Here is a 14,817-nt window from a genome sequence, read left to right as displayed (position 1 = left end):
GGGAGGAGACAGTGAAGAGACATACGAGATCTGAAGATGAGATTTCAAACCTGTCAGCCGGACGATGAAGAGAAGACTGAGATTTGACGAGATGAGAAAGGATGACGGCTAAGAATGGAGAAGAGAGAAATAAAGGAGAGGGAGGAGATGCGAGAAGAGACCGAGATCTAAAGAGATGTGCACGACGTGAGAGACGACGGTTGAGAATGGAGAAAAGAGGAATGGAGGAGAGGGAGGAGATGTGAGAAGAGAAAGTCTTAAGAGATGGGATGACGACCGAAGACTGAAAAGAGAGGAATAAGGGAGGAGACCTAATTTTTTAGAATTTTATTAAATAAATAATATAAATATTAAATATATATATACTTACATATATCTACACATACAATATATATACATATATATACAAATTAATTACATTAGATAGACTTTTAATTGATAGCTAAAAGAGAGGATTGTAAATTTTGTGAATTTTATATTATCCATCTTGACAACTACTTTTTAAATAGAAACGCGTGGAATGGAATAAGATCAGGCGAACAAAAGTTTAATAATAGGGATCGTTTAAAATACACATCCATTAGTTCAAAATAATTAACTATTTCGTAATACTTTACAAAATTGCAAAAATATAATAAAATTTGTCAAAGTCTATTAATCATGTTGTAAATATTAGTCTATAACTAATAAACCATAAGAGTCTCCCATTACTTTACTATATTTGATTTTTTCTAAAATTGCTACCTGATAAACTGAAATTTGAGTTTTAAGTTTAGTAGTTGGGCTCAAAGCTAATTTAGGTACAAACCCAATTAAAGCCCTTTAGAAATTCTTTGAGAACAACCTTTTCTCTTCCTTTCAAAGAAATTGAAAGAACTTAATATGAAACTTTGAAAATCAGTTGAATATTTGACATTCAAATTTCAAGTTGATAATATACTATTATTATGTTAAGTTGAACTATACTATTTCGACTATTTGTTGGAAGATTTTGCTAACTATACACCATGTGAAATCTACAAATCCTCGAGTCTTATAGTCTTTTTTAGTTACTACATACTATTTCATCGTAAAATTTTATATAAATATTATATAGAGATACTTTTCAATATAGCAAAATGTACCAAAATATTTATAAATATAACAATTTTTCATGATCTATCGTAAAACTGCAATAAATTATTATCTGTATTAGATGTTCATTTAGTTTGAGTTTGGGAGTGAAAGAGACACTTCAAAATTTTTTATATTGTTTTTTATGAGTCAAAGTGTTAAGACACTTTTTAGAAACGCTTCAGTTTGAGTTTGAGAATAGAACGGACACATAGAAACTTTTAGGATGTTGCAGAATTCAAAACACTCAAGTTGTTTTGAGAATCAAAATATTACTTGGACAATTTTAGCAATCTTTTGGTTTGTTTAGAGAGTCAAAGTGTCTCAACGACAGTTGTTAAAAGCTTTTTAGTTTGAGTTTGATAGTGGAAGTGATCCTTTGGAAACTGAGATACTTTTTAGAGTATTTTCAATCAATTTTGAGAATTTTTTTTATTTGGTTTTAAGTTGTTACATGAGAGTCAAAATGTCACTTCGATACTTCTTAAAAGCTTTTTAATTTGGCTTTGAGAGTTAAAAGTGACACTTTAACATTTTTAGGTTGGTTTGATAATCATATCTTTTCGAAGTTGTTACTATGTATGATTGGTAGGCTTTTTCTATACATTTTTCTTTATTGATCTTCAAATATTTGTTTTTCCTATTTATGGTTGTAGATGCAAAAGCAAATATTATAAAAGAATTTGAAGGTGGAAAATTTTAGTAATTTTTCTTCGTAATCTTAAAAATGGCATTAAGGTACTTTTTAAAACTTTCACAATGTTTTTCAGTAGTTCTTTTTTTTCTTTTGGATCTTAAAAAAAAAAAATCTTGTTTAAAAACAACCAATTAGTTCCCATTTTAAAATTTAGTTTTAAAAAACAAAAAGTCGAAAACAAATGGATTACCAAAGAAGTTCTTATTTTGTTTGTTTTTGAATTTATGTTTTCATTTTATTATTATTATTACGACAAATATCAATTTACATTCTAAATTTTGAAGTCATATTAATTTAGACTATAAATTAATAATTGTATTAATTTAAACATATATACCAAATTAAACACTAAACTTATATAATATAAATTTAAAGACTTTTAACTTTACAAATGTATCTAAATAAAATATAATAAAAAAATTTAATAGATAATTAGTCTGAGATTTAAATTAAAATTGAAGATTTAAATTATATAATTATTATAGAAAGGAAATTAATATTATCTCATATTATTACTATTTCCCGTCTTTTGCTAAACCCTATTCCACTCCGAACCCTTTCCTCTCATTTTCAACTCCGCCACTCCTCGACGCCGTCTCACCGGCCGCTGGACTCTCGGCCTCCCGTAGAAGTCTCATCCGCCACCTCCATTTCACACTCACTCTCTCCCAGCAGTCATAGTTACTTATCTCTGGTATCGGCATTGTTGGTTAGATCGCGCTGCCGCTCTTTTTCCAAAACTGATTTTAAAGCCTTCAAATTCAGGGATCCGATAACCTACGAATTCGCTCTGAAATCCAAGTCTGCGTGGCATAAATGGGGCTTGGAATCCTCAGATCCATTGTTCGACCCCTAACGAGGATCTCGCGATCACACCCTTTCTCTTCCCCAACAGCATTTCCATCAGCTTTCACTTTCTCTAAACCTGGGTTTCATCTCCCTTCTACTGGCTCAGTCAGAACTGGAGATCCTTGGTTCCCAATTACCAACCATTTTCACAGTTTGACCGATACTCGGTTTCCCAAGAGACGACCCAGTTATAAACCTCGTCGCAGAAGGGCGAGCTTGAAACCCCCTGGTTCGTTAACTTACATTTCTGAAAATTCATGGCATGGGTTTACAATGTGCTCTTAATTGATTCCATGAATTATGGTTTTATTTTCAAATGTTTTTTAACTGAATGACAGGGCCATACGCTTGGGTACCATATACCCCTGGCCAACCAATTCTTCCTAATCACCCCAACGAAGGAAGTGTGAAGAGAAGAAATGAGAAGAAACGCATTAGGTTGCACCGTGCATTTATTATGGTTCGTATGTCATATTAGAGTTTAACTTTGAAAGTAATTTCTGGGTGATTTTTCTCTTCTTACTCGTTTTGTTGGTCTACTTTTAATTCTTTTCTCTTATCTCTAGTTACCATTTCCGTGTTTTGAGATATAGATGTCATGAGTATTACCGGTTAGAGCTGCTGAAAGTTTGTAAATTTGATGTCTTAGCCTACTGGCATCTGGTTTATGTTGATCTGTGAAAAACTATCTTGAACTACACGATATACTAGGGAAGAAGGAGGGGTAGTGAGGCTGACATTTTGAACGCTTCTGTATTTGTGATGGTGGGATATGATATTCTTATAAAGTCGTTCTTTACAATATCACCACACACAGTCATGCGTGGTAGCAATACCAAACCAAATATGATGAGTAGCAGGGTTGTAAGCTAAACCTTGTCTAAACTCTGGAAATCTTAGTGCCATAATGCCTTTCAGAACCTCCTAGCTATTATCCGGTTGCCATAATTTTGGTTGTGAAGAATGCCCACATTGTGGAAATTCAACCCAAAGGGTAATGAGTTTTGCCCTTGGACAATGCTCAAGGCTAATGATTGTGAAGCTGGAGCAAATTTAAGTTTTTTATAAGCCAAAACCATGGATTCAACAAGTTCTTGCCAATAACCATGCATTTGGATAGAAACATTGAACTAAAAGCCCATTCAAAACGAGCACCTAAGAAAAACAAGCCATATGCAGATAATGAAGAACTATAAGACTGAAATTACCTGGGATTCCTAGGCCCACAAGAAATTGTAGAGCAACTTTGAGTATAGCTTGTTGGCTAAGACATAGTTTTGGCTGGGAGGTTAAGTGATTTGAAAACCCATTCCCGATGTAGTTGAACTAAAAAATTCGTAACTGGATTTAAGAGTCTTACATTTTCTACTTTTTTGATTAAAAACCTATTTTGAATTTTGGTTTCCAGATACTTGATTATTGTTTATGATTTAGTTGGCAATGTGTACACCCTCTTCTTTGGTTCTAGAATCTGTATGCTGCCTTGTGATTTTTGGATGTAGAAAATTCCAGAATCTTTTCTTTGCAAATCTGGCATTTGTTTTGTTGTATCTGTCCTATTAAAAGATCATTCCTTGCCCTCTTTTTTTCGAACATTCCAAATACTAGATCATGTTAAGTTCATTAAATAATTATTGGTAGATAAACTTTTGGTCCCATTTGATAAAGATTTAGTTTTTAGTTTTTAGTTTTCTACTCTTGAAATTTATGCTCACTTCCTCCCAAAATATCCATACTATGATTTTCTTCACATTTCTCTAAGAAACTATTAGGTACCTAGAATAGTATGGGGTTAGGGGTATAAGGGTAATCAGTTAAATAGGTAGTTACTGATAATCAATTACAGAATATGGGTATAAGTAGAGGCTTGGTGAGTGAAGTAAGATAAGGCTGTAATTGAGTGGTTAGGTCTTGAGTAACGAGTAGTATTCTCAAGAGAGGTTCTAAGTACCATACACTTGGATTATCTTGTAGTTTCTTATTTACATTGAATCCAAACAGAAATACTTGGTTTTAAAAAGTCTACCTGGTTTTTGAAAACAAGTGTAGAAATTCAATAACAAAACAAATAAACTTAAAGAAAAACCTAACTAGCAGGCTGTTAGGATACTTCCTAACATAAACAAGTTTTTAATTTATAATGAACTATAAGAAAATACAAGATAAACCCAAGTATAAGGCACTTGGAACATCCCTCTTGAGTACTCTCACCCAATGCCTAGATCACTCCACAGAATGCCCTCCCTCTCACTTACCCTTGCTCTATTTATAACAAGATGTAACCACTCTATTAACCACACTTACACAATGACTACTACTAACCACCCTTAGACAATAACTACTAGTATCTTCCTATCTATCCAATTACCCTTATACCTTGTAATTGACATCATACTAATTATCTAGTACCTAACACGGGCCTTTAGTAATTAAATTATTCTTTGATGATTGGACACGAACGTTGATTGCTCAATTGATATGTAACAAGTTTGAGTGTGCGTTTAATGACCCAACTAGTACTTTCATTTTGATGTAGGTTTCCATTTTGTTCCAATTCTCTGCCCTCTTGCATGACCTATGTAGAAAAGAAAATACCAGTCCTTTTCTCTTCTTGAAGAAGGATAAAAGTAAACCAATGATTTTGCAATTCTAAAGCATTCTAATTCACATTTGAACTAATACTAATTCTCTGTGCATACATTTATGGACTATGATTTCCATATCAAAACATTTCTACTGTAAACTTCATATGATTTATCTGAGGCTTTTGCATCACGATGTCTATTCCCTTCTTTATGCTATTTAAGACTTGCACTATCCATGCTAGTTGGTCAGTTGCGGATGTTATTTTGTGAGTAAAAAGGTAATATCACGACTTGGTTTTTTCTGCTTCACGGCTATTTGTTTTATCCTCAATTTGGATATGGCTTGATCCATATTAAAAGGTTGCTTCAATCTAACTTGAAACTTGAATCTGACATGATTTCATCTGAATCATTCTATTTTGCCTACAAGATGAAATTCAGTTCCTTATTTCTATGTTTGACATTTCTTTATTAATATAGCGAATACAGATATGTGGTGTACTGAGATTTCAAACCTTTTCTGTCTTCATTCCCAAAATTTCCACTTAATGTTTATGCCATACCACGAGTTCCATGCTGTAACTCTAGCATCTCATAATATTTCAATCTGATATTGAAATTTGAATGGACTCATGCTGGTTTGGCTAGAGTTTCAAGTCTGGAGGGAAACTAATATATAGCTTTTAATTTTTCCACTTGTCATCTAAGAGAATACATCTATTCACCATTACCAAGAGGCTTGGTGTTTTGTTTCGCATTTGCAGTCTGAAAGAAGGAAAAGGAAAGCTCAAGTTCAAGAGGCAAACAGGAAGAAACTTGTCATGAGGGTGGAACGAAAAATGGCTGCAGTAGCAAGAGAAAGAGCATGGGCTGTAAGATTAGCCGAACTTCAAAAGCTTGAAGAAGAAAAGAAAAAATCCATGGAATAGGAATAGATTTGTGTGGTCGTGTCTTACTTTTACATATAGACTATGAAGACTCATATTTCTCACTCTCAGTAGCTTCGTTTCTGTCTTAAAATAAACGCAAATCAAAATTCTATTAATCTTTATGAGTTGAGCCATTTTGCAAGTGCAATAGATATGGGCTTCAGCATTCATCCAATGGGGAAGGAACTGGGTTCATATGGCTGCTAGGCAAATGGTACTTGAAGGTTATAAAGAACGATCCGTTGACTGCAGGTTAAGATGTATAAATGAAACTGCAACCGACGCAGTGGCTAAATTTTTTGGTATTCTCCTTGGCCTATCTGAGCGGGAAGCGAACTGCAGTGTAAGAAGTAAGGAAGTCCAACTCTTTTGCATATAGTAGTTTGATGCTCTTTTCTCAAACTAAACTAGTAACCTTTTGCTATGTGGAGACTTAACATTTCTTTGGATTGCATGGATTCAACTGGCTATGATTTGAAATTGTTCTTTTGGTATCATGCGGTTCAGGCTTAAAAAAATTATTTGTTCCCTATATTATTGAAATCTTTTAAAATTTATAACATGAACAAAGTCGTTCATATATATTGTCAGTTTCTATTTCTATGTCATCGAGCAACATTGTTTAAGTGAACTCTCTACTTTGTTTCTTGTTTTCTTTTAATATTAGTATAACTCTATTTAGAAACATTAGTACAACTCTATTTAGCAACATTAGTACAACTCCATTCAGATATACAAACTTATTTACTATGAAGCATTGACACAAATATGGTTATATGTCAATTTCAAAAAAACGAGGAGATTGATAAGTTGAATGTGTTTTTTTCCCTCGAGAAAAGTCTAGGGTATAGGTACATTTAATATAGAGGTACTAATTGTAATTTATTAAATCTACAAAAAAAATTGTTAAATACGTAGGGATACTAATTGTAATTTACTAGATTTATGAAAAATCATTCATTGTTAAATTAATTATAACTAAAAACTTACGTTGTGGAGACTTAAACTTGAAGATGAGATTTGAGGATTTTAGGGTTTAGGATTTTATTTATTATTTTCTTTGTTTAGCTTTTTTATTTACTATTTCCCTTTTTCTTTTAGTTTTAGATTGGGGCAGTGAACTTTTTAAATAGGTTTCTTAGTTTTAGGTTTGAAAAATGTCCGTAAAAGTAGTGTCAAATCACATGTCAGATGTATCTGATACAGATTTTTGACCTTTGATGAAGTAGTTGTGCTTTGGAGCTTATTTATTGATTCAATATAATTTTTCCCTTAAATTGTGATTGTGAGTGTGATTCAGTTGTTTATGTTTACCTTTAGGTTTGTTATACATTGATTGAAAAAATGGTCAATAGGAAAAAAATGTCTTTTATCCTCTTTTGGAAACTAAACAAATGAGCCAAATTTCATCTACATTTATTCAATGAAAATGTTTTTTTTTATGTCTTACTATTATAAATATTATTAAAAATAGATCCTCCACTCTCTCCACATCTCATCTACATTTACAGTTTGGCTAAATTGTAAAAAAGAATGGCCTTCAACTTCATATTTACATTTTAGGTAAAAAATGCTCTTAAAGTTTCAAAAGTTAAAAAAATGTCCTTAAACTTTCAAAATGAGTTAAAAAAGAAAATAGCATTGGCGTTAGTTTTGTATGGAAACCGTAAAGTTTTGTTTGAAGGACACCTATGAAGTTTCAAAAGAAAAAAAACCCCTTAAACTAACGAAACACTAGTAGAAATCTGGCCTTTGATGTTTGGTGAAAAAAAAATAAAATGAAATTTCATGTCGGTTTTCAAAATGCGTATTTCCAATGTCGATTTTAAACTGATATTAAAGATATCTTTAATGTGGGTTTAAAATCGACATTAAAAATCTTGCTTTTTGAGAAGCGACATTAAAACTCCTTTTTATTTATTTTAATTTTGTAAAAAAATTCAAGTTTTCTCTCTCTTCATGTTGGTCTCCTGAAAAACGGACCAGAAACAAGACATTGATGTCGGTTTTAAAACTGACATTAAAGCTTTGATTTCTTCTAGTAAAAAATTAATCATTATCTGAAAATTTTGATAAAAATAAATAAGATAAAAAAATATAAAGATATATTATAAATGAAAATCATAAAAGGGATAAACAAAAAACATTGAAAATTCCTAGATATATATAAAATAACAAGAAACAAATCAAAATAGTTTTAATCTAAATTTAGAATTATAAAAAAAATCCATTTTTGAAAAAGAAAAAAAAAAAGAAAAGATAGAAAAAAAAGGAAAAACAAATAATCAGGCGCAAAATGGGATTATTATAAAAATATGGCATGTGTGTGATACACTTTTGCCAAAAACAACTTGTTTTGGGTAGTGAATCGTGAATTTGAAAACAAGGAATTCAATGAAAATATAGTTGTATTTTATTTCTTAGATATTTGTTTGGTGGCAGATTCATAAACTGGATTCTAATTAAAAAAAAATGTTTAAATGAGTTTCATACTATATATATATATAAATATTATAAAACTAGTCTTACTTATTCACTAAACTTTAGTTAACGATAAACTATTATTTATTTATTTATTTATAAATGTAGTTTATGTTTAAAACATTGGTTAAATTGCAATTTTAGTTCCTGTGTTTGGAGAAAGCTATAGTTCAGTCTAAAATCTCATATATAGTTTTTATGGTTTGAAGGCCTTCATAAATAGTCCCTACAGACGAGACTATTTTCTATGATTTCATCACACCAAAGAAACTAAATTCTAATTATAAACCATAGAGATTAAATTTTAACTTTTCAAAACCATATATAGGAACCAAATTTGTAATTTAACCTAAAAATTTATATAATTATTATTTTATAATATTATATAATTTATAATACATTACATAAAATATACTTTATTAAAAAATAAATTGAATTTATAACATGACATAATTGTATTTCTCAATATTTTTATATGTATTAATTAATACAATTATGCTTTTTAAAATTTAATTTTCAAATTATGAATATAATGGAAACATAAAAAACTGTTTCCAGTATTTTCATTGTTTGGATCCCAACATTCGAAAACAGTTTTCAAAAATATAATCTCTGCACTGTCTATCAAATGCATATCTTGTTGTACTCGGTGAATCTAAAACATAAAACAAAATCCAAAATCTCTACCAAACAAACCTTTGTTAATGCAATTTTTTTTTGACAAAAAAGCCAAATGCCCCCTCATTTTGCCATTCCCACAAATAATCATTTTTCGTTCGTTTAAGAAAAACCGAAAGAATTGAAACTCTCAAATATTTGACATCGAAGTTGAATATATTATTATTCTAGTTGAACTATACTATTTCGACATTTTGTTGGAAGGTTTTGCTAACTATACACCAATATTTTAAACGACCATGTGGTTTTCATAATCTACAAATCATCACATTATGTTAAATCATATTATAGGACTATTTTCAAATAGAGCAAAATATAGCAAAATATAATAAAATATCACAGTTTATCTATGATGACTATGAATAACTATTATATGCGTTAAGTGTTCGGTTTTTAGTTTGGGTTTAGAGTAAAAGAGACACTTAAAAACTTTTTATGTTGTTTTAGAAGTCAAAATGTCACTTATACACTTTTTAGAAACTTAATCTGTGTTTGAGTGTGAATAGAAACTTTTCGATTGTTGTGAGACTTTAAATTTAATTTTTAGGTTGTTTTGACTGAGAGTCAATATTCACATACATATACAATTACGTGTTTATGCATGCATGTATATATTTATATTGAAAAAAAGAGTCAAAATATTACTTAGACATTTTAAAGTTATTTAGAGGGTCAAAGTGTCTATTTAGAGGGTCTATGCACATATATATATATATTGAAAAAGAGAGTCAAAATATTACTTAGTCATATTTTAGAAAGCTTAGAGAGTCGCAATGTCTTTTGTTTAACACTTTTTAGGAACTTTTTAATTTGGGTTTAAGAGTAAAAGCGAGACTTAGAAACTTTTCAAGTCGTTAGGGGAGTCTTCTAAAAGTTTTTTTTTTTTTTTTTTTAATTTTGTTTTGAGAGTCAAAGGCATGATATAGCATGTTTAGATTGTTTTGAGAGTTGTAGTGATAGATTCATTCTCACCTGTCATTTGCAACTATCCAAAATGTAATAAATTTAGGTTGAATTATAGGATGCTAATAAATTACATTGAGGATTGATGATGATGATGATGATGATGATGATGATGATGATGATGATGATGATGATGATGATGATGATACATGAGAGAGGCAAATTAATAAGATAAAGAGAAGATTGGGGGAATAAATAATAAGAATGATAAGAGTTTGAGAAAAAGAAAAAGGAAGGTGGTGGGAAGATGATGAAATTAAATGGCAGAATGAAGAAGAGGCTTGGTGGAGGTCCATTGGTGCAAAATATTGCCAAATATGTCGAAGAATGTAAAGTTTGCTTGAGAATGAGTGATTTGTAATGACATGAAACCTTGCCCGTCGTAATAAAACTTCAACTCTTTTGGATCCATCCAATTTATGTCTCCCCTCCATGCCTTTGACCCTCCTCCACTTGTAAAATATTGAACTGGGCTGCACCCAATAATTACACACACATATTATTCCTTTTAATTATTAAATTACCTCTCTTCTCAATTAAATAATTACTTACCTGTTTGTGCTGCTTATATGTTGTAAGCAATGGTCATGTCCATTCAGATAGAAATCCACTTTATTTTCCTATCATATTATCAAATTTTATTTTAGTTATTGAGGATTATAATATATCAATCCTAGAAATTTAAAAGGAAAAAGAAATAAAAACCTCAAGAATGGGAAGTAGTTGGTGAAGTAGTTCTTGAGTATCACCATGACTCCCAGCACTTTTCAGAGTGTGATGTCCCACAACTATTTTCCATTTTGCATTTGAATCCTTTAATGCTGAGTCCAATTCCTATTACATTCCCCCAATAAACTTAAATTTTTTTGAACAAATTTGTAAAAAATCAATTGAACTCTTCAACTCAAGCTATTCTAATTGTATTGGTTATGTGTTCAACCAATAGGATTCTAATTTTCATGTTTTTCAAAGCACCCAATTAATTCTCATCTTCAATTGTTGTTCCATGAATGTCAATTCAGTTCATTTATGACAATGCTTAGGTTAAGATTTATACATAAAATTGATTTATGACAAAGATTATTAATGCGGGTTTTAGTGGCTGGGATTTGATATTTATGTTTGTTTACTTCAATTTCTAGATATATTCTAAAAATAAAATGTTTTTTAAAAGTTATTTTTATTTAAATTTATAAAACTTGACTTGGCAGAAAGTAAATAAGAAAAATAAAAACTTCATAAATTTAAGTTTTCAAATTCCTTTATTTCTTTCGATATAGTTTTTTATTATTTTAATTAAGTTTACAAATATTTTAAAAAAATTTCAAATATTTTTTTAGTTTGAAAAATTGAATATGTAAACTAAAAAAATAAAATAAAATAAAAATGATAACAAAACAATTATAAACTAAAAAGAACAACAATAATTGGGTGCTAATTACCTTGAGAAGGTTAGAAAGGTAATTTCGCCTTGGTAGAATAGCCTTCCAATCATAAATCTCATCTTCAGGATCATTAAAATACTTATCCACAAAGGGGGTTGTGTCCACAAAGAAAAACTCCACAATTTCTACCAATAAAATTATATATTCATTACTCATTTATTATTGCAATATTTGTGGATTAAAATGAATTTATGATATTATTAAAACAAACCCAACTAAATTTAAAAAAAAAAGAAAAAAAAGAGGAAAATCAATAAATTAAAGCTTATAGTTTTTACCTGTATCAACTATAAAAGATCTCAAACAAATCCATCTATTATCCAATTTTTTCAAAATTGGACTAAGTTGGGCCTCAACATCTCCTCTGTAATCATGATTCCCCAATACTGCAATCAAATTAAATATAAAATATAATCACTTTTTTAATTAATTAATATTAATAATAATTTTGTTCTAAATATTTTTTTTTTGGATAGAAGGGCTTCTATTTTTACCACTGTACCACTCCGTTTGCAAGCTCGGTGCGGTGTATACTTTGGAAAATGACTCTTCAAATGCTGGATCCTCGGTACCCTTTAGTCCTCTATCGTAAAAATTATCGCCCGTTGAAATCACAAAATCCACCTCTAGTTTTTCTCCAATGATCCCCATCTATAAAACATACAAACAAAAGTTAAGTCTTTAATAGCTATCCAAAATAACTTTTGAAATACTTTGAGAGTTTATTTAAACAATTTGTTTGTTTTTGTCAAGAGTGTTTGAAATACTTTTTCTATAAAAGTAAGTAGCGATATACACGAATATAATATAATATATATATATATATACATATATATTCTTTCTATCACCTTATTTCAAAAAAAATAAAAAAAATTAAAATAATGTTAGAAATTGAATTGAGTTTAGTTTAGATTTTAGAATTTGAAAATTTGGAAAATAATTACTTAAGGAAAAAGCAAAACAAGTTATTAAAGCAAAAGATAAGTTTACTATCTTTGCTTGAAGGTAGAGAAATTGAAACACTTAATCCAAATACACAATGTTGATTATTAGCTTAATATGACCAAACATAATAATAATTATTACTTAACTAAAGGAAAAAAGAGAATTTTATTTTATTTTAGTTTCTTCTTTTTGTTTTTTTTGATTGATGGAAAATTACTGCATATTGGCCCACCTAACTAAATTATATTCCAAGAATATCTTTTTCTCATTCGGAATAATGCTCCGAATCTTTTATTATACCTTTAGTTTATTCTCCTTTATTAGACAATTTTAAATTTCAATTATTATTTTTTCTCAAATATATGGCCTTTATTATTTTATTTTAGTATGCTTCTTTAATCTCTACTCCAACCTTTCATTAAATCCTAAAACTAGTTAGAGTTAGAAGTTAATTTTAAATAAAACAATAATTTTTAGACTAAGAAGAAAAAATAATCAAAAAAAAAAAAAAAGAGAGAGAATTAAAAGTTTTTCCATGAAAAATGACTATTTTTAAAATTTATCCAAAATATTGAAATCAACCTTTCGATATTTCGAAGGACACGTACACATGAAAAATAAGGTTGCTTTCAAAAAATCTTTAGTTGAATGGCAAAAATAAAAAAAAATACTTGTAATCTAAGATTTCATTGTTGTATCAATTTTAAAACTCCTACATATTATTCTTATCATCGCAAAATTAATCTACTCGACATCTATGTTTTCTTTATTATACTTCATAAGTTTTTTTTTTTTATAAAGAAAGATAATTTATAAAATTTGCAATATAATATTAAAAAGAAAAGATATAAAATTGGTAAAAAAAAAAAAGAATTTAGAAAAATTCAATAATTGTCGATTAAAAAAACCACATGAACATAATTGAAGAAGAAAAAAATATTTGGTAACCATATTGTGTTAGATACGTAAATACTTAATATTCCTTAATATAGAATATTAAATATAAAGTATATGCAATAAAACTTGAATGAAAATGGAAAGAAAGAGTGAATAGAGGTGGAGTATAGGAGAGAGGGAGGACCTGAAGGGCAACTTCTGATTGGTTGTAATCTCCGTTTCGTCCCCAGTCTCCGAGGACGAGAAGGCTGAGAGAACCGTCGTCCTTGGAGGGATGGGCGAATCGGGGGAGGTCGGCACGGGTGAGAAGGACGCCACTCAAGGCAATAAGAAGGCAGAGAATTAGAAGTCGGACGATGTGGTTGGAAGCGGCGGCCATGGGGAAAATCTCGGGGAGGGACCAAAAGAAACAGGGGGCCGGGGGTGGCAAAAGTGTTTTGAAAGACGAAGAAAAGAAGAAGAGGATTTCTGCATTTATATATATGTGTCACAGAAAATGCCTTTTAACTTCGAAGCAACTATTAATCCGTTTCCTCCACGGAATTAATTAAATAAGGTAATTTAAATAAACATTGCATCCTAATAGGAATAACTAAGGTTTCTTTTCTTTTCTTTTCTTTTTTCTTTTCTTTTTTATAAATAATAATAGGAAAAAAAACTTTAAAAAAATTACTAAAACACAAAAATTCATTTCATTCTAAATATTTGGTAAATTTTGCTATTTTTTTTTTACAAATTTATGATAATATAAAAATTTAAATTTATGCACTTAAAACTATTTTTTATTGAAAATTTTAAAATAATAATAATTTTAGGAGAAATGTCAAAAATGACAAATTTGAAAAAATATTTACAAAATGTAGCAAAATTTCAAATTCTGTTGATATTGATAGACACTGATATGTTTCTATCAGTCATATAACGTGGTTTCTTAGGATTAGGAAAAAATTAATATCCTAATCCTAGGAGGTTTAAGTTAAATCATAAGTCAAATTCTCTCTAAATACACTATTATTGTTATATATAAAATTGGTTAATTTTCATAAATGTAACAAAACACAAATATTGACGGCTTGTGTAATAAAAAAGCAAAAACCCATAAAGCCGATACAATATTTTCATAAATTTCAAATTTGTCATTGAATACCGCAGACGATTCGTCACTTCTCTTTTTTCTTCTTCTTTACAGTTTATTCATTTTCTCTTCTGCATATCTTCATCTACTCTTCCAAATT

General features: G+C 29.5%; 2 protein-coding genes across 2 annotated transcripts; one reads left to right on the top strand and one right to left on the bottom strand.

Moving 5' to 3' along the window:
* The first annotated feature begins 2,321 nt into the window (after positions 1-2,321).
* LOC103504316 (uncharacterized) lies at positions 2,322-6,667 on the top strand. Its single transcript, XM_008468719.3, has 3 exons — positions 2,322-2,888; positions 2,998-3,119; positions 6,009-6,667. The coding sequence occupies exons 1-3, from the start codon at positions 2,627-2,629 to the stop codon at positions 6,171-6,173; spliced, it is 549 nt and encodes a 182-aa protein (XP_008466941.1). The 5' UTR covers positions 2,322-2,626; the 3' UTR covers positions 6,174-6,667.
* Positions 6,668-10,329: 3,662 nt separating this feature from the next.
* On the bottom strand, positions 10,330-14,101 carry LOC103483030 (purple acid phosphatase 3-like). The gene is made up of 7 exons (XM_051090421.1): positions 13,767-14,101; positions 12,235-12,391; positions 12,019-12,126; positions 11,738-11,865; positions 11,001-11,129; positions 10,848-10,915; positions 10,330-10,768 (listed from the first exon to the last, which is right to left on the bottom strand). The coding sequence occupies exons 1-7, from the start codon at positions 13,959-13,961 to the stop codon at positions 10,552-10,554; spliced, it is 1,002 nt and encodes a 333-aa protein (XP_050946378.1). The 5' UTR covers positions 13,962-14,101; the 3' UTR covers positions 10,330-10,551.
* Between the last annotated feature and the right edge of the window lie 716 nt (positions 14,102-14,817).

This window comes from Cucumis melo, chromosome 9 (genome assembly GCF_025177605.1).
Source record: "Cucumis melo cultivar AY chromosome 9, USDA_Cmelo_AY_1.0, whole genome shotgun sequence".
Classification (NCBI taxonomy): Eukaryota; Viridiplantae; Streptophyta; class Magnoliopsida; order Cucurbitales; family Cucurbitaceae; genus Cucumis; species Cucumis melo.
The sequence above is the reverse complement of the archived record's forward strand: the minus strand, read 5'-3'. Positions and strand labels throughout refer to the sequence as shown.

Coding starts and splice junctions, on each gene's coding strand:
- LOC103504316 (XM_008468719.3), top strand. CDS start 2,627: ATGGGGCTTGGAATCCTCAGATCCATTGTTCGACCCCTAACGAGGATC. Junction 2,889..2,997: donor GGCGAGCTTGAAACCCCCTG/GTTCGTTAACTT, acceptor ACTGAATGACAG/GGCCATACGCTTGGGTACCA. Junction 3,120..6,008: donor TGCACCGTGCATTTATTATG/GTTCGTATGTCA, acceptor TCGCATTTGCAG/TCTGAAAGAAGGAAAAGGAA.
- LOC103483030 (XM_051090421.1), bottom strand. CDS start 13,961: ATGGCCGCCGCTTCCAACCACATCGTCCGACTTCTAATTCTCTGCCTT. Junction 12,392..13,766: donor AATCAGAAGTTGCCCTTCAG/GTCCTCCCTCTC, acceptor TATGTTTTATAG/ATGGGGATCATTGGAGAAAA. Junction 11,866..12,018: donor ATCTTTTATAGTTGATACAG/GTAAAAACTATA, acceptor TTTTATTGGTAG/AAATTGTGGAGTTTTTCTTT.